Genomic DNA, 25,719 nt, shown 5'->3' with positions numbered 1-25,719 from the left:
TCAAGTTTGGACTCACTGTCCAATGCTAATAGGTAGGGGTCCTAGAAGGGGTTGATTGAAAGAGGAATCTGAGAAGTTTTGGGGGTCAGGGGGGAGATGTGACGTCCGAGGAGAGACATCTGAGGAGGAATCTCTAAGTGAAGCAGTCTGGGGATGAAGTAAGGGTAGGACTGTGTGTGTGTGTGTGTGTGTGTGTGTGTGTGTGTGTGTGTGTGTGTGAAGGACAAGTCTATTGAAAGAGGGGTCTGGGGTCGGAGGAGGAGTCTGAGATCAAAGTCCAAAGAGGAGTCTGGGGCCGAGGACGGGTTCGCGGTCAGTGGAAGAAGGTCTGTGGGCTGAGGAGAGAGTCTGGGGTCTGAGAAGGATTCTGGCTCAAACTGGACGGAGGAAGGGGTTTGGCCCTTGGGCTGCATAGAGTGTCCCTAGCCGCTAAGGTCGCGCTTGCAGCGCTCTTCTCCACCCCCACCCCAGCCCCCGCGCGCTCTCAGGACCGCTCTCCAGGCCCTGTGCAGACCGCGCACCGCCCACCTGCCGGTCCACTGCAGGCTGACAGCGCTAGCGGGAGGGGTGCGCAGTCAGACCCCGAGGCCCGCGGGGTTGTGGTGAGGCGCCCCCTCCTGGCTGCCCAGGAGCTCAGGCCCCGCCCTCCGCCCCCACCCCCACCCCACCACCCCCCCGCTCCCGCCGCACCACTTCCGGCAGGCGCTGCGTTGCTGGGGGGCGCGGGCGAGGATGGCGGCGGAGAACGAGGCCAGTCAGGAGAGCGCCCTGGGCGCCTACTCGCCCGTGGACTATATGAGCATCACCAGCTTCCCGAGGCTGCCGGAGGACGAGCCGGCGCCCGCGGCCCCTCTGAGGGGCCGCAAGGACGAGGACGCCTTCCTAGGAGACCCCGATACCGGTGAGGCCCGCTGGCCCCGTCCCTGCCCCCTGGGACGTCCCCGGTCCTTCATCTGCGCGGAGCATCACCTCCAGGCTCCATCTCCCTAATTCATCCCCTTCCTCCTGAACCTCTCCCTTCTCCTCCCATGTCTCTGTTCGTTAGTGGGGATGGAGATGCATTTTTGCCTTGGAGGCTTAGGATGAAACAAGGGAGAACGGTGCCAGGAACTGCAGTAGCAGGGGTTGGGGTTACCTCTTGGGAAGAACCAACTAATAAGGAAGGAATGCTGGAGAGGAGAGCCTAGGGGACAGCTGTGACCACCTAGAAGAGGGTGTCCGTTTGTCACAAAGAACAAGATAGGAGAAACCAAGTCAGACTGCAGCAGGATGGGTAGAGGCTAGGTCTTCAGAACTTCCCCACAGCCATGGATTGTGGGAAGGACAGACCTTAGGGAGAAGCTGAGAATATCTTCGTGTTCCGGAAGGGGTAAAGAGAATGTGATTTCCCTTTGTGAGCGCCGGGTATTGGGAGACAGGGGGATGGACTGCATGACCTCTCAGAGTCCTTGGGGACCAGAGTGCCTCTGCTGCCCTGTGGATTACCTCACCCCTCCGGAGGCATGGATCAGGCCAGGATGTTAGTAAGGTACCCTGCCCCCTAGGAAACAGGCTCCAGAATTTCACTGTGTTCTCAGCCTTTGAAGAGACTGCAAGGGGTGGGAGGAGGGAGGAGGGAGACAGGGCTGGGGTGGGGGGAGACCTGAGGGCCAAGAGCTCTCTGAGCATTTCTTCCCTAGGGCTCTCCCTCCTATCCATGTGGCCCAGCTCTATCCTCCTCTCCATTCTTCATCCTCCATCCCCCGTCCCTCTTTCCCTCAACGTCACTTCCTGGCATTAGAGCATCCTTCTGCTTCACTCTTCCTCCCAGTGCCTGCACTTGAGCTCTCTCCCTCACCAGCCTGGCAGATCCTGCCTCTCTGACCCAGCCTTCTCTAGCATGGCCCTTCGATAGCTATTCCCAGCCTGATAGCCTGAAGTTCTTTCCCTCTCCACAATTTTCCAGTTATCTCGTCCTTCCTAGCAGCCCCTGCCAACCTAACTAGACTGTACGCTACCTGGAGGGAGGAGTAGAAAAGGCTGGGGAGGCTTATGGGCATCAGATGTCCACGCTGCAGATCAAAACTTCTTTTCTGGAGGTAGTAACCCTGGAATCAGGAGGTAGCAGGGAAAGTAGTGAGAAGATGTGTCCTGGTGGATAACAGCCTGAAACCAGGCCCTTTATTCAGGGGTCAGGAATGCTACTTCTGGTTCCAGCATTACCTTGACTCACTGTATGACAATGGGCACATCTACCCTGACCTGAGCCCTAGTTCCCTCTTCCAGCTCAACTAGGAATGCCTATCTGTCCTAACCCAGAGATTGGAAGCCCCTGACATGTTATCTCCTGGTTCCCTATAAATGTCTTAGCATTTATCAAGCCTGTGATTATATGAACAATAAGCCTTATGAGGACAGGATTGTGACTGCTTTGTTCACCATCCTTTCTCCACCTTCCAGCACAGTGCTAAAGGCTCAATAAAAATTACTGAATAAATAAATGAATGAGCGATCTCAGGATGAAAGAATTACAGGGGAGAGTTCTCAAACCTCAGGGAGTACCTTGGAGAATTAAGACAGGTTCCACTCTCATCTGTACAAAAATCCAGCAGAGACCCTTGTCACCTGAGCTTCTGGGAATCTGCACCTTATGTCATGGTTGTGCACTCATGTTCCAAGTACCCTTACCGTCATATCTATGTAGTCATTTCAATGCTGTGTCTCGGAGTACTGCTTCTAAGCCCCAAGGCTCCTTTCGTCAGCTGGACTAGCCTTTTGGCAAACATGATCTCCTATGTTCTCAACCTGGAGGTGCCACCTCCTGGCACTGCCCCATCCTCTTATCCAGGGCCTTGGTTGTGCCCAGCTAGCCTTTAGCCTGCCACTCCCCAGAACCAAGTACCAAGTACCCCGCAGCGGACCCTGTGGGAAATAGAGCTAAATGGTGACCACTCTAAGGTTGGGGAGAGTCTTGGCTCTCTTCTGAGCTCCGGGCCCATGAGTTCCTCTCTGTCCCAGGCATCTGCCTCTAGATGTCCTGCAAGTGCCTCACCTTCAGGATGTTCTATGCTGAATTCATCATCTCTTCCCCATAATTGTCCTTCCTCTAGTGTCATTCTCCATTAATGACACTGCCATTCATCCAGTCTCCAAGGTAGAGAAGCCCAGGAGCTACCCATGACTTTCTTCCTTCCTCTTACTTCCAAATGGTAATCAGATGCTCTCTGTCCTCTTAAGTGTCTTGCAATCCATCTCGTCATTCCTGCTATCACCACTGTAGCCTAAGCCCCCATCCTTTCTTACCTGTATTACCCATAGGCTTCTAGCTACTCCCTACCCCCTCTCTGTCCTCTGCTCCCCCAACCCCAATCCACCTACCACCCTGAACTTCTGATCATGTCATTCTTTGGTTCAAAAATCTTTAATAATTCTGCCCTTAAAGGAATAAGCAAGTCAAGGATGACCTTAGTTTCCAGCCAAGACCTCTTTTCTGAGCTCTAGACTTACCAGGTCAACTCTGTTCAGGATTTTTTTGTCATAAATTCAGTTAAAACTGAGCTAATCCTAAAAGAGAATTTTATTGGGTAACATAACTGAAAAATTCAGGGATATGGTGCCTCAGGCATAACTAGATCAAGGTACCTAAAAAAGAATTGGCTTTTGTGTTTTGCTTTGCCTTCCTTTTTATGGATTTCATCTTTAGAAAGCCTCTCATTCTGTGGGGGCAAGATGCCCCCAACAGGAATGGGTTTAAACCTTACCATTTTAGCAACCTAGACAGAAGGAAAGCTTTTCTCTTTCCAATAGTTCCAGCAATAGAACTAAGTTTGTGTCTCATTGACCTGGTGCTGGTCACATACATATCTGTCTCTCAACCAGTCTCTGTAAAGAGGTACCTGTTCCAAAGGGCTACACTTATACACTCACTCTTACTCTGTTGTTTTCTAAAAGAAAATTGAATAGAAACAGCATCTAAGCAGATAAAAATCAGATGCAAAAAAAAAAAATCAGATGCATACTAGGCTATTTGCCTCCAGACAACTCCTGTTGGTGTCCCATAAGTTTATAATTGCCAAAATTAAACTCATCATATTTCTCCCAAAAGACTTGTTTCTTCTGATTCCAAACTAACCTTTTCCCAGTATCCTGCTGTTGCTCTTACATAGGAGTAAAATCAATGGTATTATTGCCCTAGTGCCTACATGGTAAGGTACTCAGTAAATATTTTTGTTGAATAAATGAATAACTTAATGATTGATGGGCTAAAAAGTCTTGATTAGGTCCAACTCTGATGGAGCCATATCACTTCCCCTCCTGGTCTCTCATAGCTGATTGGAGAAAACAGATTTAAGGACATGTACCTGGAAGTATCAACTAGAATTAGCCTATAAGGTTGGTTTTTGAGTGTGGAAATGGCTCCCAATGCCTTGTGGAGCAATGGAAAGGAGGTTTTGAGTTACTCTTGCTTCTGCCATTGATTCATTTTATGACCTTACGTAGGTAATCTCACCTTTTCGAGCCTCAGGTTTCCTCATCTGTAAAATGGCGAGAGTAGGCCTATCTCATAAAGTTATGGAAATGCTTCAATGAGGGAATGTATGTAAGGTGCTTGAAATATAGTCAGCATCAATAAATACAAGTTCAAAGCCATTTCCTGCACTTCTTTTGAAACCTCTAGGGACCATGAAGAGTTCTACGCCCATGGTAGATATTTCACATCTGTCTGTTGAATGAATTCCAGTTTTATTTACAGACTGTGTAAATGAAGTGCTGGTGCTGAGAAGTAGAGGCAAGTATGATCAGCTGAAGGAGGCTTCCAGAAGACAGGTTTCTTTTTTTTAAATAAAATTTTTAAAATACATTACATGTTTATGGTCCAAAAAAAAAGAAAAGAAAAGAAAACAATGAAGGAAAGTAAAAGTCCTCTTGTCTATTCCTATCTGCCCACAATCTTTGCTCTTTATTTAAAAAATATATGTGTTGGGGATCCCTGGGTGGCTCAGCAGTTTAGCGTCTGCCTTCAGCCCAAGGTGTGATCCTGGAGTCCTTGGATTGAGTCCCGTATCAGGCTCCCTGAATGGAGACTGCTTCCCCTTATGCCTGTGTCTCTGCCTCTCTCTCTCTCTCTCTGTCTCTCTCATGAATAAATAAATAAAATCTTTTTTTTTTTTTTAAAGAGAAAATAGTGCCTGAGTCGAAGGCAGGCGCTAAACCACTGAGCCACCCAGGGATCCCCAAATAAAATCTTTAAAAATATATATATGTAGATAGATAGATAGATAGATAGATAGATAGATAGATAGATAGATAGATAGATAGATTTAGGAGCATCTGGCTGGCTTGGTCGATGGAGAGTGCAACTCTTGATCTTGGGGTAGTGAGTTTGAGCCACATGTTGGATGTAGAGATCACTTTTAAAAAATAAAATATTAAATATATATATATTATTTTATTTATTTATTCATAAGAGACAGAGAGAGAGAGAGAGGCAGAGACACAGGCAGAGGGAGAAGCAGGCTCCATGCAGGGAGCCCGATGTGGGACTCAATCCTGGGTCTCCAGAATCAGGCCCTGGGCTGAAAGCGGCGCTAAACCACTGAGCCACCCAGGCTGCCCCTATATATTTTTTTTAAAAAAGGAAATCTATATGTAGTAAAAATTTCAAACAAGAAATCTTCCCACCCCATCTCATTCCTACCTTCAGTATCTTTCCTCAAAAGTAACCATCATAAGTATTTTCTAAAAATTATCTCTAGACGTATGTGGCTTCTTATTTACACAAAAGGGGGGAGGGTGAATTATGGAAGGCCTTGAATGCTAGGTCAGGGAGCTTGGATTTTTTTTTTTTTAAGATTTTATTTGTTTATTCATGAGAGACACACAGAACAAGAGAGAGGCAGAGACACAGGCAGATAGAGAAGCAGGCTCCATGCAGGGAGCCCGATGTGGGACTCAATCCCGGGTCTCCAGGATCACGCCCTGGGCTGAAGGTGGCGCTAAACCGCTGAGCCACCGGGGCTGCCCAGGGAGCTTGGATTTTTATCATGTTGGCATTGATGAGCCATGACAGTATTTTATTTTATTTTTTTTTTGTTTTGTTTTTGTTTTTTTTTTCCATGACAGTATTTTATTTTATTTTATTTTATTTTATTTTATTTTATTTTATTTTATTTTATTTTATTTTATTATTATTATTTTTTTATGATAGTCACACAGAGAGAGAGAGAGAAAGGCAGAGACACAGGCAGAGGGAGAAGCAGGCTCCATGCACCGGGAGCCCGACATGGGATTCGATCCTGGGTCTCCAGGATCGCGCCCTGGGCCAAAGGCAGGCGCCAAACCGCTGCGCCACCCAGGGATCCCAGTATTTTAAACAGGAAAATTTAACAGTCGATTTTCAGCATTATCCCACAGACTTTTTTTTTTTTTTTTTTTTGAGATTTTTATTTATTCGTGAAAGAGAGACAGAGAGAGAGGCAGAGACACAGGCAGAGGGAGAAGCAGGCTTCATGCAGGGAGCCTGACATGGGACTGGATCCCAGGTCTCCAGGATCAGGCCCTGGGCTGAAGGCGGTGCTAAACCACTGAACCACCCGGGGTGCCCTCCCACAGACTTTTTAAAGGGGTTATACTCCTAGTGCATAATAGCAGGTACTCAAAAAATATTTATTGAATGAGTGAACTTTTTATTTTTATTTTTTTAAGATTTTATTTATTTATTCATGAGAGACACACACAGAGAGTGGCAGAAACATAGGTAGAGGGAGAAGCAGGCTTCCTGTGGGGAACTCAATGCGGGATTTGATCCCAGGACCCTGGGATCATGCCCTGAGCCAAAGGCTGACACACTCAACCACTGAGCCACCCAGGCATCACAATTAATGAACTTTTAAAAACACATTGTACATACAGTAAGGGTATTAAGGTCAAGGTACTAGGCTATTTCTTTACTGTTCACAAATATCCAGGACCTTTAGGCCATTTAGAGAACTGGTTTCAAGGCTAATATATAACCCAGAAGAGAGAAGCTATGGATGGAAGAAGGTCTCAGCACAGGCCAAGGTAGAAAAGGAATGGAAATAATTAGAGAGTGCCTGGTAGGCATCGTCTCATGGAATCCTTGTACCCATTTGGCCAGTTAGGGATTAACTCCATTATTAGGATAAGGAAAGTGAGGCTCATGACTTGAAATGACTCATTCATAGTCACCCAACAAGTAAATGGCCTTGAGGTCTCCCCCATCTCCACTCTTACTGTCCTCAGATTCATTTTTCATATAGCAGCCAGAGGGATCTTTTTAAAATATAAAACAGATGGATTCCAGTTCTTGCTTAAAACTCTGCACTGGCCTCCCATGGTTCCTAGGAGTAGATCCAAGCTTCTCACTAGGCCCACAAGGCCGGGTGCACCTGGTCTAGCCTCCACCACACTACTCTTTCACTTTGCTCATTACAACAGAGCCACTCAGGCCTTGGTTTAGTTTTTGGGTTTTTGTTTTGTTTTTTCCTAGTGCATCAAGCTTATTCCTACCTTAGGGCTGGTTGTACCTACTGTTCCTTTCTGGAACACTCTACACACTCACCCCTTGTTCTACATATGACTAGCTCCTTCTCATCCCTTAGTTCTCAGCTTGAAAGTCACCTCCACTGAGAAGCCTTGCCAAGTCCCAGCCAAGTCCCCAACACACATCATTATTCTCTATCATTTTCACCCTTCTTTTTCTTCATAACACTTGCTACAGGTAGTAATGATATACTCCTTTGTTTACATGTTTATTTTCTTTTATTCCACTGGTCTGTGAACCCCATGAGGGCAGCAACTGTCTATTTGTTTCCCCTAGCATCTACCATAGGACCAGACCCATAGCAGGCCCTCTGTATTTGCTGAATGAGTGAATGGACAAGCCAAGAGAGGTTGGAAGCCAGTGTCTGTCCATTCAGTTTTTGTAGCTACTTCCTTGCACAGAAGGCTGGGCCCCAGCTGGGGCAGGATCTGGTTTCCAGGGAGGGCCCAAACCCCCTCCACTCCAGGAAGTGTTATTTGCCCTGAGTCCTAGGTCCTGGCTGGGGCTCAGATCCCAGGAAGTTTGGTATAGGTAGGGGCCTGGCATCCAGCCTCCTGTCACCCAGCCGAGGGTCTCTCTCTCTACTCAGCTGGGACTGCCACGGTCCCGGTTCTGGGGTGCGTTGGGCAGACGCCAAAGGGCAAGCAGTGCTGTCCAGTGGGGTTTGCTTGGGCGGGGGGAGGGCGCCGCCGAATAGCACCGCCTGGAGGGCGGGCAGGGCCGGGTAAGGTGCCCAGACCCACCTGGCTGCCGCCCCACAGACCCGGACTCGTTCCTGAAGTCCGCGAGGCTGCAGCGGCTGCCATCCACATCGTCCGAGATGGGCAGCCAGGACGGGTCACCGCTGCGGGAGACGCGCAAGGATCCGTTCTCTGCGGCAGCTGCCGAGTGTTCCTGCCGCCAGGATGGACTCACAGTCATTGTCACGGCCTGCCTCACTTTTGCCACGGGTGTCACTGTGGCACTCGTCATGCAGATTTACTTCGGGGACCCTCAGGTGAGGGAGTTGGGGGGCAGGAGGAGGAAACTCTAGATGAGGGAGTGGGGAAGTGCTTGTGGAGACCTTGGGAATCTCATTGAGGAATGGCAGAGTGGGGGAGGAGGCCAGCAAATGAAAAGGAGAGAAGACAGAGGGGAGAGGAAGGTCCCAAAGGGAGGGGTTCAAGGTATGAGCAGGACAGAACAAGGAAGGAACTTGATGAGGTAAGAGGCACTGGAGACAGTATGGGGAAAATCATAGAGGACCAGAAGGCGGGGCTCCCACCCCCAACACCTGTGGGGGTTCTGGGGTTGGTGATGACTTACGGAGGCAGGGGGCTCCTACTGCCCCCACCAAGTCCCCTTTCCCTCCCCCAGATCTTTCACCAGGGTGCCGTGGTGACTGATGCTGCCCATTGCACATCACTGGGCATCGAGGTGCTCAGTAAACAGGGATCTTCTGTGGATGCCGCTGTGGCAGCAGCCCTGTGTTTGGGAATCGTGGCTCCACACAGTTCTGGCTTGGGCGGGTAAGGAGCTCCCAGCTGTGGAGGTTGGGTTTCCCCGGGTCTATTTCTGTACCCTGGTCTGTAGGCCTCATGCCGGTGGTCTTCGAGTTTGACCAGAGGGGCAGCTGGGCCCTAACTCCTTGCATTTTGTCTTTCTACACCCAATTCTACCCCCTTCTCCTTACATGGAGTCAGAGGAGGTGTTTTCACAAGCTTTTTTTTTTTTTTTTTTAACTGGGGAAAGGCTTTTATAAACTATAAAGTGCACAGGTAGAGGTATAGTTTATTTATTAAGGCAGAGTACTTGAACTTTTACGGTTTACAAATCCTTAAAACAAATCCTGTGAGCATGATGAAAACCATGGACCCTCTGTCCTCTGAAAACAGGCTGAGAACTCTTAGAACTGGCCACTTATGGGCCATACCCAGTGCACAGATTAGTTTGGTTTCTACACTTAAACTTTAAAAAATTTGTTTGCCATTGTTAAAAAAGTTAAGAATTTTCATAAAAATCCAGATTTTCAACATCTCTTAAACAATCAGGAGACCCGGTAACACTCTGTCCACATACCCACATGGCTGCAATTATCTGGGGCTAAATAGCATGATGGGGCTTGTGCTGTCCACTTGGCCATAGTTCCTACCACTCCCTATTGCTCGTCTTTCCTTATTATATAACTTTGGTCAGGCCAACCATCTCAGATGCAACTCCCATCTCAGATGGAAATAAGTCACTGAAAAGGGACAAACTGACAAAGTCCATAGCTTGGCTCCTGCAATACCAGCCCTGCAGGCCCTACCAAAGAAATCCCCCTTTTAGTGCTATACAGTCCATCCTTACATAATTCAGTCCTGGGAGAGGGAGCCCGGGCATACCATAGAGGCAGGTGCAGGAAGTTGGCAGGGGTCCATCTGTGTGGTCTAGGGCGGGGGCAGGAGGTAGAACATCTTGCTCTTCCAGTCTCTGAGTTTTCCTTAATCAGGGATTAAAGTCTCAAGTAACAGGCTAGAAGAGGTCCCTGGTCTTTGGGTCCCCAACCTCCTTGATTTCATTCCCCGCCCTTGTACAGTGGCTGAGTCTCTGAACCCCTGCTAGAGGGGGCTCAGACATCTGACTCCTGTGACAAACTTAGCCTACAGCCATCATCACTGGGGATTAAAGGGTGGGAGGTTAATTGTTTAGAGGGGTAGTATCTTATCAACCTCCCCTTCTGTGTCTCTCCCAGTGGGGGCGTGATGCTGGTACATGACATCCGAAGAAATGAGAGCCACCTAATTGATTTTCGGGAGTCTGCACCAGGGGCCCTCAGGGAAGAGGCCCTGCAGAGATCTTGGGAAACCAAGGTGGGGACCCTGGTGAGAAGAGAGAATCCAGGGATGGTTCCCCTTCACTGCCCTTCTGCTAACCTAAACATAACTTTGCTGGGTAATTATTATGGAAGTGAGGAAAAGAGTGAAGCAGGGTGCTCTTAAGGTTATGAGGGAGATAGGCAGCCCCCCAAATAAAATAATGAAATCATGTACCAAAAGATCTGTATGGTTGATAACAGGCAATACAGCAACACCTTACTTCTCTGGCAACCTTACCTATCTGGAAGCCTGAACAGCCTAAGAGGTTGCAAATTTCCTGCACTGTAACTCACACATCTCATTCGGAGCCTATTGACTATAACTCTTCCAGCACACACATATTGGAAGAGTAAAGAGTAACTGCTAAAGGCAAACCCACCATCCACTGAGAGCAAGGGAGGAAATAGAACAAACTTGGGAAAAACAGGTATTTGGTACAGTGGCAAAAGCCAAGCACATGCCTGAGTTATCACAGCTGAGTAATGGTGGTGTGATCATGAAAAGGTTAAATGAAAGTCCCTTGTCCATTATTTTAAAAGCCAGGAGTAGATATAATCCAATGTAGACAGGTTTCCATCTTAATTGGTTATGTTTTGGTTCTTTAAAGGGTTTTCTTAATTTATAAATCCCTCAATTATGATAGATAAGGAAGCCTTTCTGCATTCGCTGATAGTAAGTCAGGGAAATGGGAGGGATGCCTTCTTGGGGAGAGCTTGTCCCTCCTCTGGGATACTTGGCCTGTGTCTTTCCCCTGTGCCAGCCCCCATCCCTGGCTTGGGGCTCTGCAGAGTTCAGCCCAGCCCCCCCCTTCCAGTGACCTGGTCTCCTCTCTCCCTCGCCTGCCCGCCTTGCCCAGCCTGGGCTCTTGGTGGGGGTCCCCGGAATGGTGAAGGGGCTACATGAAGCTCACCAGCTCTATGGCAGGTAAAGACCTTCCCCCTGGGGGCCAGGGGCCCTGCCTGCATCTCTCCTTGGGTGGCCCTCTCCTACCTTCCTGGATTTTTTCCTTCCCAACTCCCCCACCTAATATCCCCTTCCCTTGCCAGGACTCACCTTCCCAGGACCCCCCTTTCCCCCAGGACCCCTCCTCCTCCCCCCAGGATCTCCTCCACCCCCTGCTCTCCGGCCCCCCCAGGCTGCCATGGTCCCAAGTCCTGGCCTTCGCAGCAGCTGTGGCCCAAGATGGCTTCAACGTGACCCATGATCTAGGTCAGTGGGGCCTGGGGGTGGGGAGAAAGGCATGAGATTGATGGGAAGGGAAGAGGGAACTTCAGAGATTTGGGGCCCAAGCCAGAAAGTACCTCTCTTCCATTTGCTCCCTTAGCTCCCTCCCCACCCATCCTACCCTCATAGGGATTAAGCTTCAAATGAGGGGATCTGGGAAGGGCCCATATACACCCCCTACCTCCCCCATAACAGGCTTGGGGGGCCAGAGCTCTTAGGCTGAGGGCCAGCCACTCAGCCACCCACCTATAGCGCATCTCAGCCTCCTGCCCAACCTCTTGTCCCTACTTGCAGCCCGTGCCCTGGCCGAACAGCCTCCGCCCAATGCATCTGAGCGTTTCCGTGAGACATTCCTGCCGTTGGGCCACCCGCCACTACCTGGCTCACTGCTGCGTCGGCCTGACCTGGCTGCAGTGCTGGATGTGCTGGGCACCTCCGGCCCTGCCGCCTTCTACGCAGGAGGTAATCTCACACTGGAGATGGTGGCCGAGGTGAGCACTTGGGGAGCCCTCTGCCCTGAAGGTCCCTACTGCAGGGACGTCTTCTTCCCTTTCCTTCCTTTTCTGTCTTTCTACATAAATTTACTGGTGATTCCATTTACTTAGGATTCTATAATAGACAAAACTAACTTCTGGTGGTAGGAATTAGATCAGTGGTTGTTTGGGGTGGGAGCAGCTGATGGGATGCAGCACAAAGAACCCCCTGGGATGATGGAACTGTGAGAGATGCCCTTGGGCCCCCTAGGGCTAGTGCCAACCTGTACAGGGTCTTGACCTGTCCTTCCCAGGCCTGGCAGAGACCTAGGATCAGCCTCAGCTTTCCTGAGCCCGCAATCCCATCCTGCTCTTGGGTTTTGTAGGGACTAAGGGAAACCCCTCCTTCACTGGTGACTGTCAGGCCTGGGGATATTGACCCAAGGGCTTACCAACCAACCAGAAAGACTTAGTCTGAGGTAGTAATGGGTTCTGAGAACTGTTGTCAGTAATTCAAAACCCCTAATAGAAAATTATGTTCAAGATAAGGATACATAGACCAACTCTGTGATTCTCTCATCAGTATCTTGGGGTGATTATATGTATCTCTACCATTCAGTTGTGGGAATTAAATTGGTCTGCCATTCATTCTACATTCACAGAGTGCCTGTTTGGTGTCAGACCCTGTGCTGGGCACTGGAGTTATGGCTATGAGATAGACACCAATCTCAAATGGACTTAACTGGGAAGTCCAACAGAGTACTGGCTGTGGGTCTCCTGGATCCACAGCTCCATCCACTTTGCTAGGCAATGGTCTGTCTGTCTCTCTTTCTGCCATGACTCTACTTTCTTCTGTTTGAATTCACTCTCTGTCAGATCTCTTTCTCTCCTGCTCTGCACTGGCCATCTTTCTAGCAAATTATCCCAGAGAAAGAGCATGCCTCATTACAATAGTTACAGTAAAAGCCTCCAGGTTATATCTTATCAGCCTGTCAGAGGTCTTATGACTATCCCCAAACCAGTCCCTGGGTTGGAAAAGGAACGCTCTGATTAGCCACACATGGATCTTCTGAAGAAGGAAATGGAGGAGACTCTGACAAAGACTATCTGAGCTTTAAAAGAAAAAAAACCCAAAGTTAAATTTATAAACTTGACCAATAAAGGAACACATACCATCCAAGAAATTCGGTGTGTAGTTCACTGAAGGTGGATTAGAAGTCAGAGGTTTCAAGTACTAAAAAACACAAAGAGAGTGAGAGAGAGAGGATTCCTAGTGTTTATGCTAATTTAGGAATGAAAATTAACCCTGCTGGAAAGGATGGAAAAAGCCCAAGGGTTTGTACAAAATTGGTTCATTGATCAATAGAGTGCTTGGTTACATGCAATGAGCGTCATTCCTACCAGGATATCCAGAGTTCACAGTTTTGGAGTAGCTTTAGTTAATTGTAGTGAAATAAAGAATTTGATTTTGATATCTTATAGGCAAATTATTCTGTAAATTGAAAATGTTCCTTTTTTTTTTTAAAGTAATCTCTACACCTGATGTGGGGTTTGAACTCAGGACCGCAAAATGCTCAGAGTTGCATGCTCTATGGACTGAGCCAGCCAGGTGCCCCAGAAAACATTCCTTTACATAGACAGAGAATGTAGAATGTTCAAGGTATGGAGTCATGAGTTCAGAAACTGTAGGTCACTCTTGGTGGCTGTATAGAGCTCACTGGGGAATAGCAAGACATGAGGTGGGAGAGGTGGGCAGGGGCCAGATCACAAAGGGTCTTGGATGCCAATCTAAGGAGATCATTCATAGAATGTCTGATACATAGCAGGTGCTCAGTGGTAGTAGTTTTTCCCCTTCCTTTTTTCTGGGGTACCCAGGGCTAATGGGGTCCCTAAAGGCCATGATGGAAATTTCATAAGGCACAAAAGTTATGAACATCTAATCTGTCTTTGATTCAAACATATACCATAGGCCAAGCCCATATGCTCACTGTGTAATGTATGGCTCACAGCTGTGGTGGGGTCATTCTCTCCCCTGCAGGCCCAGCATGCAGGGGGTGTCATAACTGAGGAGGACTTCAGCAACTACAGTGCCCTCGTGGAGAATCCTGTGTGTGGCGTGTACAGAGGTGACCTCTCTCCCAGCTCTCAGGGTCCCTGCTCAGGGGAAGCCTCCCAGTCCATGGCTACTTCCTTTTGGCCTAGAGACTCCTCCCCATTTTTCAGGAGAGAAACTGAGGCAGTGAGCTGCCTGGGCAGCCAACTGTTGAAGCAAGCCAGAGCCAGTCCACCTTCTGAAGTAGTCATGGAGTCAGTTACCCCAAATATTTAGGATATGGGAAGGGAGGTCTGGTCAGAGGGTCAGGCCTAGAAGTTGGGGTTATGGCCATTGACTTTCTTGTTGGGCTCTATGTTGTCTCAGCCCCACTCCCACTGCCCTGTACTTCCTAAGAAGAATTTATAAGACCAGAGTGCATCTAGCTTTGTATTGAACAAACTTTTCAAAACAATTATAGACCTGTCCCCCCATTGTGTCAAAAGGAAACTGAGGCCCAGTGATGGAATGAAACTTAACCTACCAAATTCAAACTAGCAAGGAGCCTGGAAAACCAAGCTTATGACATGGGTGAAGTCCATGTTTGCTGAACCCAAAGTGGTGGGTTCCTAGGTCCCTCAGAAAGTTCTCGGGTTCTTTCCTCTCTAGGAGGTCTGGATCACCTCAAGCCCCAGGACAGGTCACCTCTGAGTTCAGGTTTCCAGGCCTCACCCTCTACCCTGATTCTTCTACCAGAGGTGATGGTATATAGAGCAGAAGAAGAGCATAGTTTTGGAACCAGGAAGACCTGGGTTTGAGTATTAGCTGTGCCATTCACCTTGAACAAGTCACTTCCCACTCTGAGCCATGGTTCCCTCCTGAAAATGGAGATAATAGTAGTGCTTACCTCTCAGAGTCCCCATGAAGATTTGAGATGATGCAGTCCTGATCAGAGTGGATACTGAATGCTTATTTGATTTTATACTTATATCCTCCCCAGGCTGGGTCCTCTTGGCAATGCCAGTACCTTGAGTGCTCTGGGTTTCCCTTGTCTCCTGTAAACAGGACCAGCTGCCTCTCTGTGCCTCAGTTTGTTCACCTATAAAATGAGGATAATGACATTACCCATTGTGAGGATTAAATGAGTTAATCAGTTAATGTTAATGTTATGTGTCACATATTATCATTATTCCTTCAATGTCCAAGCATCTAATAACAGGGGCCTCAAATAGGATGAGGAGGTTGCTGCTCGCACAAAGTTTTGGGGGTGGCCCAGAATAGTATCCTGCCCTGTGGAAGGAGCTAAAAGGAGACACATGGTTGTTTAGGACTCTGGACATCTGGACACCTGCTCTGCACACATCATGACTCTGGGAAGACTACAGAACTCTTAGACCTTAGTTTCCTTGTGCAGAAGAGGAAACTGAAGACCAGTGTTCTGGGTTGAAGTCCTGGCCCTGCCCTTTACTTGCCATGTGAACTTATGTGGGTTCCTTTGCCTCTCAATGCAGTTTCCCTGTCTGATGAGGGGTCAGTGCAGTAGTCTCAATCTATGTGATGGTGGAATGTGGAGATGCTTTGACCCCTCCCCTGCCACCTGGTCATTTCTTTTTTCTTTTTTTTTTTTTTCCAGGCCACCTGGTTCTCAGTCCCCCACCCCCACATACAGGTCCTGCCCTCATCAGTGCTCTCAACATCCTTGAAGGCTTCAATCTCACCACACTGGTGTCCCGGGAACAGGCTCTTCACTGGGTGGCAGAGGCAAGGCCAACCCCTCTACCCTGCTCTGGGTCTTGGTACACTGGAAGATGGGTCGGGGGGGACGGGTGCTGCCATGAGGCAGGACTAACCTCCAAGTTTTCTCACATGAGGATCGTTAGTGTGGGTACTGGGAGGAGCCTGGCAGCCTCTTCCACACCCCATTACATTTTCAGACCCTGAAGATCGCGTTAGCCCTGGCCAGCAGACTGGGAGATCCTGTCTACGATTCTACCATCACTGAGAGCATGGATGACATGCTTAGGTGGGTCCCAGGGCAGGACCCTCAGGGCACAGAAGTGGTGGTGGGTGTGAGGAAAGGATCAGGTGAAAAGCAGCTAGTAAAGCAATAAGACCTGGAGTCCCAAGTCAGTTTCAGCTCAGCTCCCGCTCAAACTAGTTGCCTCTCCCAGAACCTACCTCAGTTTCCCCATTTGTATGATGAGTTAGCCTGTGTCATTTGGCTCTCAAAGCTTTCTGACTCTAGCAGGGCACATATCTGTGCCCACCTGTGCCCCCTTTTTAGTGGGAAAAGAAAGCCTAAGAACAATAAAAAGTCTTCAAGCAAATACCTGAGGCAATGGGGATTTTGATTATACTGTATCTACACTCGCAGCATAACATCCTATTAAGAGTGTGGGCTCTGGCCAGACTGCCTCAGTTCAAATCCCAGCCTCACCACTCACTAGCTTTGTACATTGGGCAAGTCATTTAAATTCTGTCTCAGTTTCTACCAGGGTGTCTGACAATCATGGTGCCAAACTCATGAGATTGTGATAAGGACTATTTAAGGTCATATATGCTAAGTGCTTAGCACGTTGTCTGGCACAAAATAAATATCCAACAAATAGTAGTATTTATGGGCAATAGGGGTGAGTAAGAATGGTTGCTATTTAATTGCTACTCTGATGGACTGAAAGGCTAGCTTAAGGAAAAATCAGAAACCAAAAATATAGTTAGCATAAATTTGTAGTATTACTCAAACAACTCTATGAACTAAGTTGAAAACAACGAGACAAGACGAATAGCTTATAATTAAAAAGCAAAAGGAACAGCAACCAAAAACAATAAGCAGCTCAAGGCCACAAGGATGGGGGCTAAAAACAAAGCCCCTGTCCACCCATGCAATCCACTTGAAACAAAGCCCTCTGTTCCTCTTCTGTGTGGCCTCCAGCCTCTATGGTCGAAATGGGAATGAGAGTCTTCGGTAATCCTTGGTAACTTGTCATTCTCTAATCAACTAGAATCACCACACTGACAGTTATTCAGTAAGGAACTCTCAGCCAAACTTTAAAAAGTCTGGAGAACTGCATGTTGTTTTCAATTTAGCTCTAAAACACACACACACACACACACACACACACACACATACACACACACACACCTATATTAAATTCATTCAAGTAATTCTTCCAATAAGTAGTTATTAAGGACTTACTGTGTACCAAGTCTTCCTGTGCCTTGAAAACAATTCTTTTTTTTAATAAAGATTTTATTTATTTATTCATGAGAGACACAAAAAGAGTCAGAGACATAGGCAGAGGGAGAAGCAAGCTCCCTGTGAAGAGCCTGATACGGGACTTGATCCCAGGACCCGGGATCACAACTTGGGCCAAAGGCAACCACTGAGCCACTGAGGCATTCCAAAAAATTCTAATAGTAACCAAAGATCCCTGTATACAAAACTCTTCTCTAACTAAACTCTTTTTTTTTTTTTTTTTTTTAAGATTTACTTATTTATTCATGAGAAGGAGAGGCCTAGACATAGGCAGAGGGAGAAGCAGGCTTCTCACAGGGAGCTGGATGTGGGACTGGATCCTGGATCCTGGGATCACAACCTGAGCCGAAGGCAGGCACCCAACTGCTGAGCCACCCAGGCGTCCCTCTGACTAAAGTCTTAATAAAACTTCAGTTAACTACAAATATTAGGTTAAATTAATTGTTTGTTCATTCAAAATCAGTATTATCTGAACATCCACTATGCCCCAGGTATTTTCAAAGAGAAGATTGAGTAAATAAAGTCGCATAACTAAAAGACTCTTGATTCAAGCATGAAATAAAAGTTGGCTCTAAAAGGGAATCTGGGGGGACGCCTGGGTGGGTCAGAGTGGGGATGCTCAGCTGAGCATCTGCCTTTGGCTCAGGGCATCGTCCTGGAGTCCTGGGATCAAGCCCCACATCAGTCTCCCTGCATGGAGCCTGCTTCTCCCTCTGCCTATGTCTCTGCCTCCCTCTTTCTGTGTCTCTCATGAATAAATAAATAAAATCTTAAAAAAAAAATAAAAAGGGAATCTGGGGATACCTGGGTGGCTCAGTGGTTGAGCATCTGCCTTTGGCTCAGGGTATGATCCCAGAGTCTGGGGATTGAATCCCACATTGGGCTCCCTGTGGGGAGCTTGCTTCTCCGTCTACCTATGTCTCTGCCTCTGTGTGTGTGTCTCTCATGAATAAATAAATAAATAAATCTTTAAAAGGGAATCTGGATAACACCTAAATGAACTCAAGTCAGTTCAACAACGATTTCCTGGATATTTCCCATATGCTCAGAATGAGAGATTGCTCTTATAGACCTAATAGTCCAGTGGAAGAGAGAGACATTAATCAAATAATTGCACAAACAGGCACCACAGTGTGGTAGGTGGCATGTAATGAGAGCCTGCTGTGTATTAATCTTCTACCCCTTGTCTTTTCAGCAAGGTAGAAGCCGCTTACCTCCGGGGCCACATCAATGACTCCCAGGCAGCCCCTGCCCCACTTCTGCCTGTCTATGAGCTGGATGGGGCCCCCACAGCTGCTCAGGTGCTGATCATGGGCCCTGATGACTTCATTGTGGCCATGGTCAGGTATGCCAGCTCAGACATAGAACCTGGCAGTGGGGATTATCTGGTTCAGGAAGAGGTGGGGGCTAGAAGGGAATGAGGGTAGCCTCAGGGCTCACCTGGCCCTAACCTCTACCCCCAGCTCCCTGAATCGGCCTTTTGGAAGTGGCCTCATCACTCCATCGGGGATTCTGCTCAACAGCCAGATGCTAGACTTCTCCTGGCCCAACAGGACTGCTAATCACTCTGCACCCAGCCTGGTAGGGCCTTGCTTCCCTCCTCCCATGGGGACCTTGAGGCTAGGTCTCAGCAATGTGGCTAGAGGTACAGCAATGTGGCTGCCCCTTCCTCTCTACTTCCTCTAGGAACTTCTAGTATAAAGAAAAGGAGCCTAAACAAGGTGTTCACTTCATCCCCAGCCCAAGTCTAGGGCTTGGAGCCTGATGGGCCTGAAGAAACCTCATCCCACTCTGTCCCTGTCTCACTATGTGACCTGGGGAAAGTCTTGCCTCCTCTGTTGGCTTCAATTCCTTCACCTGTACCATAAGGATATTAACCCCCATTTGATGCTTTGGCATTTTTCAGCACAATGGTCTATGATTGTGTGATGCTGAGCTGATGGGGCTCAGCTTCTTGTTGGTCAAAGGAAGAAGGAGATAGAAATTATGGTCTAGTTGGAGGCCAGTAATCTTCTCCCCTGCATACTGGGTCCCTGGCAGGACAACAAGAGATAGAGATGACCAGGGTGGAGATTGTTTTGTTCTTCACTTTAGCTATCTGTCTTGGCTTGGCCTCCTCCCCAACGACCCATGATAGCCTCATAGCAAGTCAGTGGGCCCACTATCCACCCTGGTTATCCAGGGACCCTGCCCATTTCAGAGACAGCAAGCTATTACCTGGGAAGGGACCAGTCTCCCATGAAAATTTCCCCTACCTGTTATCCCCTGTGCACTTGGTCCTCTGACAACAGGAGAATTCGGTGCAGCCAGGGAAGCGACCACTGTCTTTCTTGCTGCCCACTGTGGTCCGGCCAGCGGAGGGACTGTGTGGGACCTACCTCGCCCTAGGGGCCAATGGAGCTGCCCGGGGCCTCAGCGGCCTGACCCAGGTGAGGTTTTCTCCATGGTAGGTCCTTTGTGGCCAGCAGCCAGGGTGTGGTCTGAACTGTAATGTCTTTATGTCTCTGGCTTGTTCTCATCCCTAGCTCAACCAACATAGGCTGAGGCTACCTTGTGACAGGCCCATCCTGGGCACTGGGGACATAGGCTGTGCTGAGTTTCTTAGCCAAAATGGAGCCCTAAAGCTCCCTGTCCTCCAAGTTGCATGGAAAATCATGGGTCAGTGGAACTGAGAGGTAATATAGAATCTAGGTTGCCTAGGTCTGTCAAAGAAACCTCAAGTCCTATGATACCTCTACTTAGGATCTGAGTATACAAGCAGGCCTCTTTAGGGTCTGAGTTTGAAAGGAATTGCCTACTCTCCAGAATGTCTCACAACAGTTATACAAATGTTTTGAACATTTGATGTATGTGCCAGGCACTTAATTTAGCAGACGGTGAGTTAAGTAGCCTGAACTTTGGAATCAGATAGCCCTGGGACCCGGCCCAAGTGCTACCAACTTCCAACTGTGTGATTTTGGGGAATTCACTTAACCTCTCTGAACCTCAGTTTCCTCATCTGTAAAATGGAGACAGTAACAACAGCTAGCCTCTATGGAGTTCTACTAAACACCAGGCATGGTGTTACATGTGCTTGCTCTTTTAGTCTTCCCAACATTTGGAAGAATCCTTATTTCCACTTTGTATATGAGGAAACCAAAGCACAAAGAGGTTATGAAGTTAGGTCCAGTGAATAAGAATGGGAAGGCACTTTGGTTTGAGAGCCTACACACACTCCTAACCATTAAGCTAAAAATCCCCCGCTTTGTGCCCTAGATGACCCGGGCTATTAACCCTGTCCTGGCCAGAGAAAAGGGAGGAGAGCTCCAGACCAGATTATAAGAGACTGCCAGTGGTACCTCTTCTTTGGCTCTCTCTAACTCTGGAGCGAATTACTTTCCCTTTCTGGACCTTGGATTCCACCTCTATGAAATGGGGACAGTCATTACAAGCCTACCTGGTCTTCTAAAACTCTTCAGATAATACCCCGAGTGTAAGGGTTCCAAAGAGTAAGAAGTCTGGCCCAAGGGTGAGACCTGGGGAGTTCTGAATCCCCATTTCTGGGGCAGCCCTGACTTTTACCTCTTGCCCACGCACAGGTTTTACTGAATGTCCTGACCTTGAACCGAAACCTGAGTGACAGCCTGGCCCATGGCCGTCTGCATCCAGACCTGCAGTCCAACCTTCTGCAGGTGGACAGTGAGTGCAGAGCAGAGATCCCCATGGGGTGGACAAAAGGCCGGTGGAGAAAGGGGCTTCTCCCCAGGGTGTCCCTGCCTCCATCAGTACAACTCCTGCCAGTGAAAGTTTGGTTACTTTCAACTACTCCTTTGGAACAGTGAAAGATGTGGGGCTTGGAACCAGTTCTGTCATTTCCTGGCTGTGTGGCCTTGGGAAATTCATGTGTCCACTCTGAGCCTCAGTTTTCTAATTTGTAAAATAAGATACAGTTGCTCATTCTACAAACCATTCATTCAACAGTTTGTATTGAATACCTAATGTGTGCCAGGCATTATCCTAGGTACTGGGGATACAGCATTTACAGGCAAACAGGAAAATAAGTAATCCAAGAAATATGAAAAAGTGAAATAGATGCTCTGCAGACTGACGTATAGGACTGACTTGATGACTAGGGAAGGCTTCTCTTTGGTGACATTTAAGCGGAGATCTGAAGAGTAAGAGGGAGCCCACCATGCAAAGAACTGGGACAGATTTTGTAGACTAAGGGAATGTATGCAAAGAATTCAGGGCAGAAATGAGCTTGGCATGTTTTAAACGTAGAAAAAAGGCCAGGGTGAGAGTGAGATGAAGTCAGAGAGGCAGGCAGGGGCCAGATCATGGACCTTGTAGATTACAGTAAGAAAATGGACTTTCTTCTAAGAAGTATGGGTGCTTAATTTTAGACACAACTTAATTTCGTAGATGGGAAAGTATGTGCAGCTTTGAAGAATTTTTATTACAACAGATGTATCGATGTATTATTATGCAAGTCCAAAGGGGATAGAACATTGAATGAGACATAGTCTTTGCCTACTTGGTATTATCATCCCCATTTTATAGATTAAAGAAACTGATGCCCATGGAATAAGTGGTAGAATTGAGATTGGAACATATACCTAGCTGATACCAAAGACTCCGTTCTTCATAGCGTATCTCCTAGACTGAAGCACTTTAAAAGTCACAGACCTAAGTCCTCAGCAGTCACACCCTGTGGTTTGGCTGGTAATACTCTGGATCCTGGATAATGATAATAACTTCTGGACTCTCCTGAATGTGAAGCTCTATGCTAAGTTACTTAGTGGGAGGGAGGGGGCTTTGATTCATCCTAGCCCACCTTAAGGAACTCACAGTCTGAGACAGGAGCATGAAGAGTAGAGGCTTGGCAAAGAGAAATTTCATCCACTGAGGGCTCTGGGAGGCTTTATGAAGGAGGTGACAACCGGCTGGGCCTTGAAGCCTGAGCAGGTATTTGGCATGTCCAGAACCTAGAACGTTCTGGAAAAATGGGCAAAAGTCAGAAAAAATAGCTCAGAGAGCAGCCAGGGGCCTGTTAGACTAGAGACATTATTTCCTAAACTTTAGAATTTATCCAACACCTTCATGAATTTTGCCCCATTTTTATACCATCTGAACCATTATTTACATATATGCATCTATAAATGGATTTCCTTTTCAAAATAAGTGTATTTTAAGGGTAAATATTATATCATAATCACAAATGGAAAAGTAGCATCATTTGCCACAAATAAAACTAAATCGCTATAAAAAATCAACTATTTGTAGGTTTTAGGTGGATATTGTTTCCTCAGAAGGTTCTGGGGCCTGCTTTCTCTGTTGAAGAAGGAGGTTAGAAATGTTAGAGGCCAGACTAAAACTTAGTCCTTGCCATTATCCAAAGGATTGAAAGTGAAATACATTTCTGACTTGGTTATTCATTGCTATTCAGTGTTATATCTTTACCTCAAGAACTACCTTAAATTATCTCACCTGAAGAAAGGAGAAGACCAGATCTTTATTGAGGAATAGTAGGAGGTGAGGTTACAGGGCTTATCATGGAGGTCCATGTTAAGAAGCATGGACTTTATCCACTTGAATGGAGGTGGAATAGACCTGAAAGGTTTTATGTAGGGGAAATGGATTAAACAGGGTGGGGGGTGGTTAAGTTGGGGAAACAGCAACTCTGTTGGGCCAGGCAAGAAATGGCAAGGACCTGAACTTACATAAGAAGGTAGGGATTTTTTCATTCATCCATGTAAAGGCACTGAGGATCAATAGTAAACAAGACATCCTTGCCTTCCAAAAGCTTATAATCTAATGGAGAGAGACATAGTAAATGAATAAATAAACAGGTAACATTAAGTACTTTGGAAGAAAATAAAGTGAGGTAAAGATGACAGGGCTGCCGTTTTAGATAGCGGTCAGGGAAGTTCTCCCTGAAGACTGGAATGAAGTAATGAAGCCGGTTTTGTGACTATCTAGGAGGAGAGCATTCCAGACAAATAGAACAGCAAGTGCAAAGCCCTGAGGCAGGAGCATGTTTGGCCTACCTGAGGGACAGCAAGGAGGCTAACGCAGAGTTAATTAAGGGAGAGAGTGGAAGGAAGTGAGGAGTTTAGAGAGGTAGTAAGGTCCCAGATAATGTTGTGTGTTAGAGTCCTTGGTAAGGACTTTGGATTTTCTTCTAAGAGTCATCAAAGCTGTTGGAAAGTTTTGAGAAGGGGAAGTGAGTGGTCTGACTAATGGCTTAAAAGGATCCCTTTGGCTCTCTGTGAATTGGTTGTAAGGAAGCAAGACTGGAACCAGAAAGACCAGTCAGTGGGCTATGCCGTAATGACTGCGACCTGGCTATCCTGACAAGTAATGATGGTAGCTTGGCCCAGGCAGGTGGAGATGAAGAGCCCACAGCCCTTTTTTGCAATATTAGGAATGACCATATATTATTTATCATGTACTATATGCAAGGTTCTAAACTCAGTGCTTTCTATGTATTATCTCCTTTAATCCCTATCACAGCTACATGGGGTAGTTTCTCATATAATCCCCATTTTATGCATGAGGAGGCTGAGGCTCAGAGAGGTAAGGCAGTTTGCCCAAGGTCATGCAGTTCTTCAGTGGGCATCCAGGACCAGGACTCAGATCTGACCTTAGGACTCCTAAGCCAGTGCTCTAAACACTCTGAATATGTACATGTTGGGGCATGGTTTTCAGGTGAGTTCACAGAGGAAGAGATTGAGTTCCTGGAAGCCAGGGGTCACCATGTGGAGAAGGTAGATGTCTTATCCTGGGTCCATGGCAGCCGAAGAACCAACAACTTCATCATTGGTGTGAAGGACCCTCGGAGCCCAGATGCAGCTGGAGCCACCATCCTGTAGAACAGCGGGGTGGGGCAGGGGTCTCTGCTCCCCCCCTTTGCATGTTCCTAGAGTCCCTCCTCCTCCCAGGTTTGGTCTCAGGGGGACCCCAGGGATGCCCCAGATCATGGGCCAGAGAGGGGATGCTTAACAAACCCTATCCCAGAGTAACTGGAAAATTCTCTATCCAGAGGCCTGTGGTGGTGGTAATGATAGTGGTGATGGTGGTGGTGGTGGTGGTGGTGGTGGTGGTAAGTGTCCGTGTTCACAACCAGTCAGGCAGGACCTTGTCAGGCTGTCTGTCTCTTTCCCTCAGCCATGCTGGCCCTGAGCTTCAGGATGTGCTTGCAAACCCTTCTCAAGGGTCCTCACAAACCCAACATCTCCAGTCTGGCCTGACCTGGAACTTGTCTTCCAGCTCCCTTCTCCTGTCCCCAGCCTCATTTCTTAAATGACTAGGATTTTTTTAATGGACCATCCTGCGGAGAGGGTGCTCCTCTCTTCCTCCCACCAAGTTGAGGTGGGGTCTTGCATCTGGGGGACCCCACGTTGTGGGTAGGGGTGGGGGTGGGGACCAGCTCAGGGGCTTCCATTTGCAAAGGGGAATTAAAGAAAGACTATTGCTTAACCATGGCTCCGGATTGATTTATGTTTGGCTCTGTTGGGAATGGGAGGAAGTAAGGTGGTGCAAAAGTAGCCACAGCCATTTGTTTCTTATATTAGATATTTTGGGTATTTCTTTCATATCTGGGTTAAGATATGAAGCTTCCTGATTTAAAAACTTACTGCAGGAGTGCCTGGCTGTCTCAGTAGGTACAGCATGTAACTCTATCTTGGGGTCATGAGTTCAAGCCACACATTGGGCCTAGAACCTACTTATGAATGAATGAATGAATGAATGAATGAATGAATATTTTTTAAAAGGTGAAAAAATTTTAATATACTACAAAGTTACAGTAATCAAGACAGTTTGGCACTGGCATGAGGCTGAACATACTGATGGAATAGAATTGAGAGTCTAGAAATAAACCTATATATCTATGATCAATTGATTTTTGATAAGGGTGCCAAAGTCATTCAATGGAGAAAGAATAGTCTTTTCAACAGACAGTGCTGGTACAATTGAATATTCACATACAAAAGAATGAAGGTTGACCATTATCCCGTATCACATTCAAATAGTAACAATGGATCAAAGACATAGGAAGGGGCACTTGACGGGATGAGCACTGGGTGTTATTCTGTATGTTGGCAAATTGAACATCAATAAAAAATAAATTTATTATTAAAAAAAAAAGAAAAGAAACATAGGAGGAAATCCTCATGACTTGGATTTGGCATTGGCTCTTAGATGTGACACCAAAAGCACAAACAACAAAGTAAAGAATAAATTGAATTGCAACTAAACTAAAAACTTTTGAGCATTAAAGGACACTATCAAGAGGGTGAAAAGACAACCCCCAAAATGAGAGAAATATTTGAAATCATATATCTGATAAGGTCTAGTACCCAGAACATATAAAG

At 47.1% G+C, this 25,719-nt stretch overlaps 1 protein-coding gene across 6 annotated transcripts; it reads left to right on the top strand.

The window, feature by feature from the left end:
• Window positions 1–679: 679 nt before the first annotated feature.
• On the top strand, window positions 680–24,823 carry GGT7 (gamma-glutamyltransferase 7). Of its 6 annotated transcripts, none has more exons than XM_077872858.1 (15): window positions 680–901; window positions 8,305–8,540; window positions 8,900–9,051; window positions 10,257–10,374; window positions 11,237–11,304; window positions 11,516–11,589; window positions 11,899–12,095; window positions 14,116–14,203; window positions 15,743–15,870; window positions 16,044–16,132; window positions 18,561–18,710; window positions 18,829–18,946; window positions 19,657–19,794; window positions 20,944–21,036; window positions 24,053–24,823. In XM_077872858.1, the coding sequence occupies exons 1-15, from the start codon at window positions 733–735 to the stop codon at window positions 24,113–24,115; spliced, it is 1,881 nt and encodes a 626-aa protein (XP_077728984.1). In that variant the 5' UTR covers window positions 680–732; the 3' UTR covers window positions 24,116–24,823. The 6 variants fall into 6 exon arrangements, with proteins under 6 accessions (XP_077728984.1, XP_077728981.1, XP_077728980.1 ...); XM_077872855.1 differs by having other exon boundaries at window positions 682–901; window positions 20,944–21,043; XM_077872854.1 differs by having other exon boundaries at window positions 682–901; window positions 10,257–10,386; window positions 20,944–21,043.
• The last annotated feature ends 896 nt before the right edge of the window (window positions 24,824–25,719 follow it).

This window comes from Canis aureus, chromosome 26 (genome assembly GCF_053574225.1).
Source record: "Canis aureus isolate CA01 chromosome 26, VMU_Caureus_v.1.0, whole genome shotgun sequence".
In the NCBI taxonomy this organism is placed as follows: Eukaryota; Metazoa; Chordata; class Mammalia; order Carnivora; family Canidae; genus Canis; species Canis aureus.
The sequence above is the reverse complement of the archived record's forward strand: the minus strand, read 5'-3'. Positions and strand labels throughout refer to the sequence as shown.

What these genes read in the sequence shown, in the direction of transcription:
- GGT7 (XM_077872853.1), top strand. Translation starts at nt 733, where the DNA reads ATGGCGGCGGAGAACGAGGCCAGTCAGGAGAGCGCCCTGGGCGCCTAC. An exon ending in CACAGTTCTGGCTTGGGCGG is followed by an intron (nt 9,052 to 10,256) that starts GTAAGGAGCTCC and finishes TGTCTCTCCCAG; the next exon opens with TGGGGGCGTGATGCTGGTAC. An exon ending in CTCTTCACTGGGTGGCAGAG is followed by an intron (nt 15,871 to 16,043) that starts GCAAGGCCAACC and finishes TTACATTTTCAG; the next exon opens with ACCCTGAAGATCGCGTTAGC.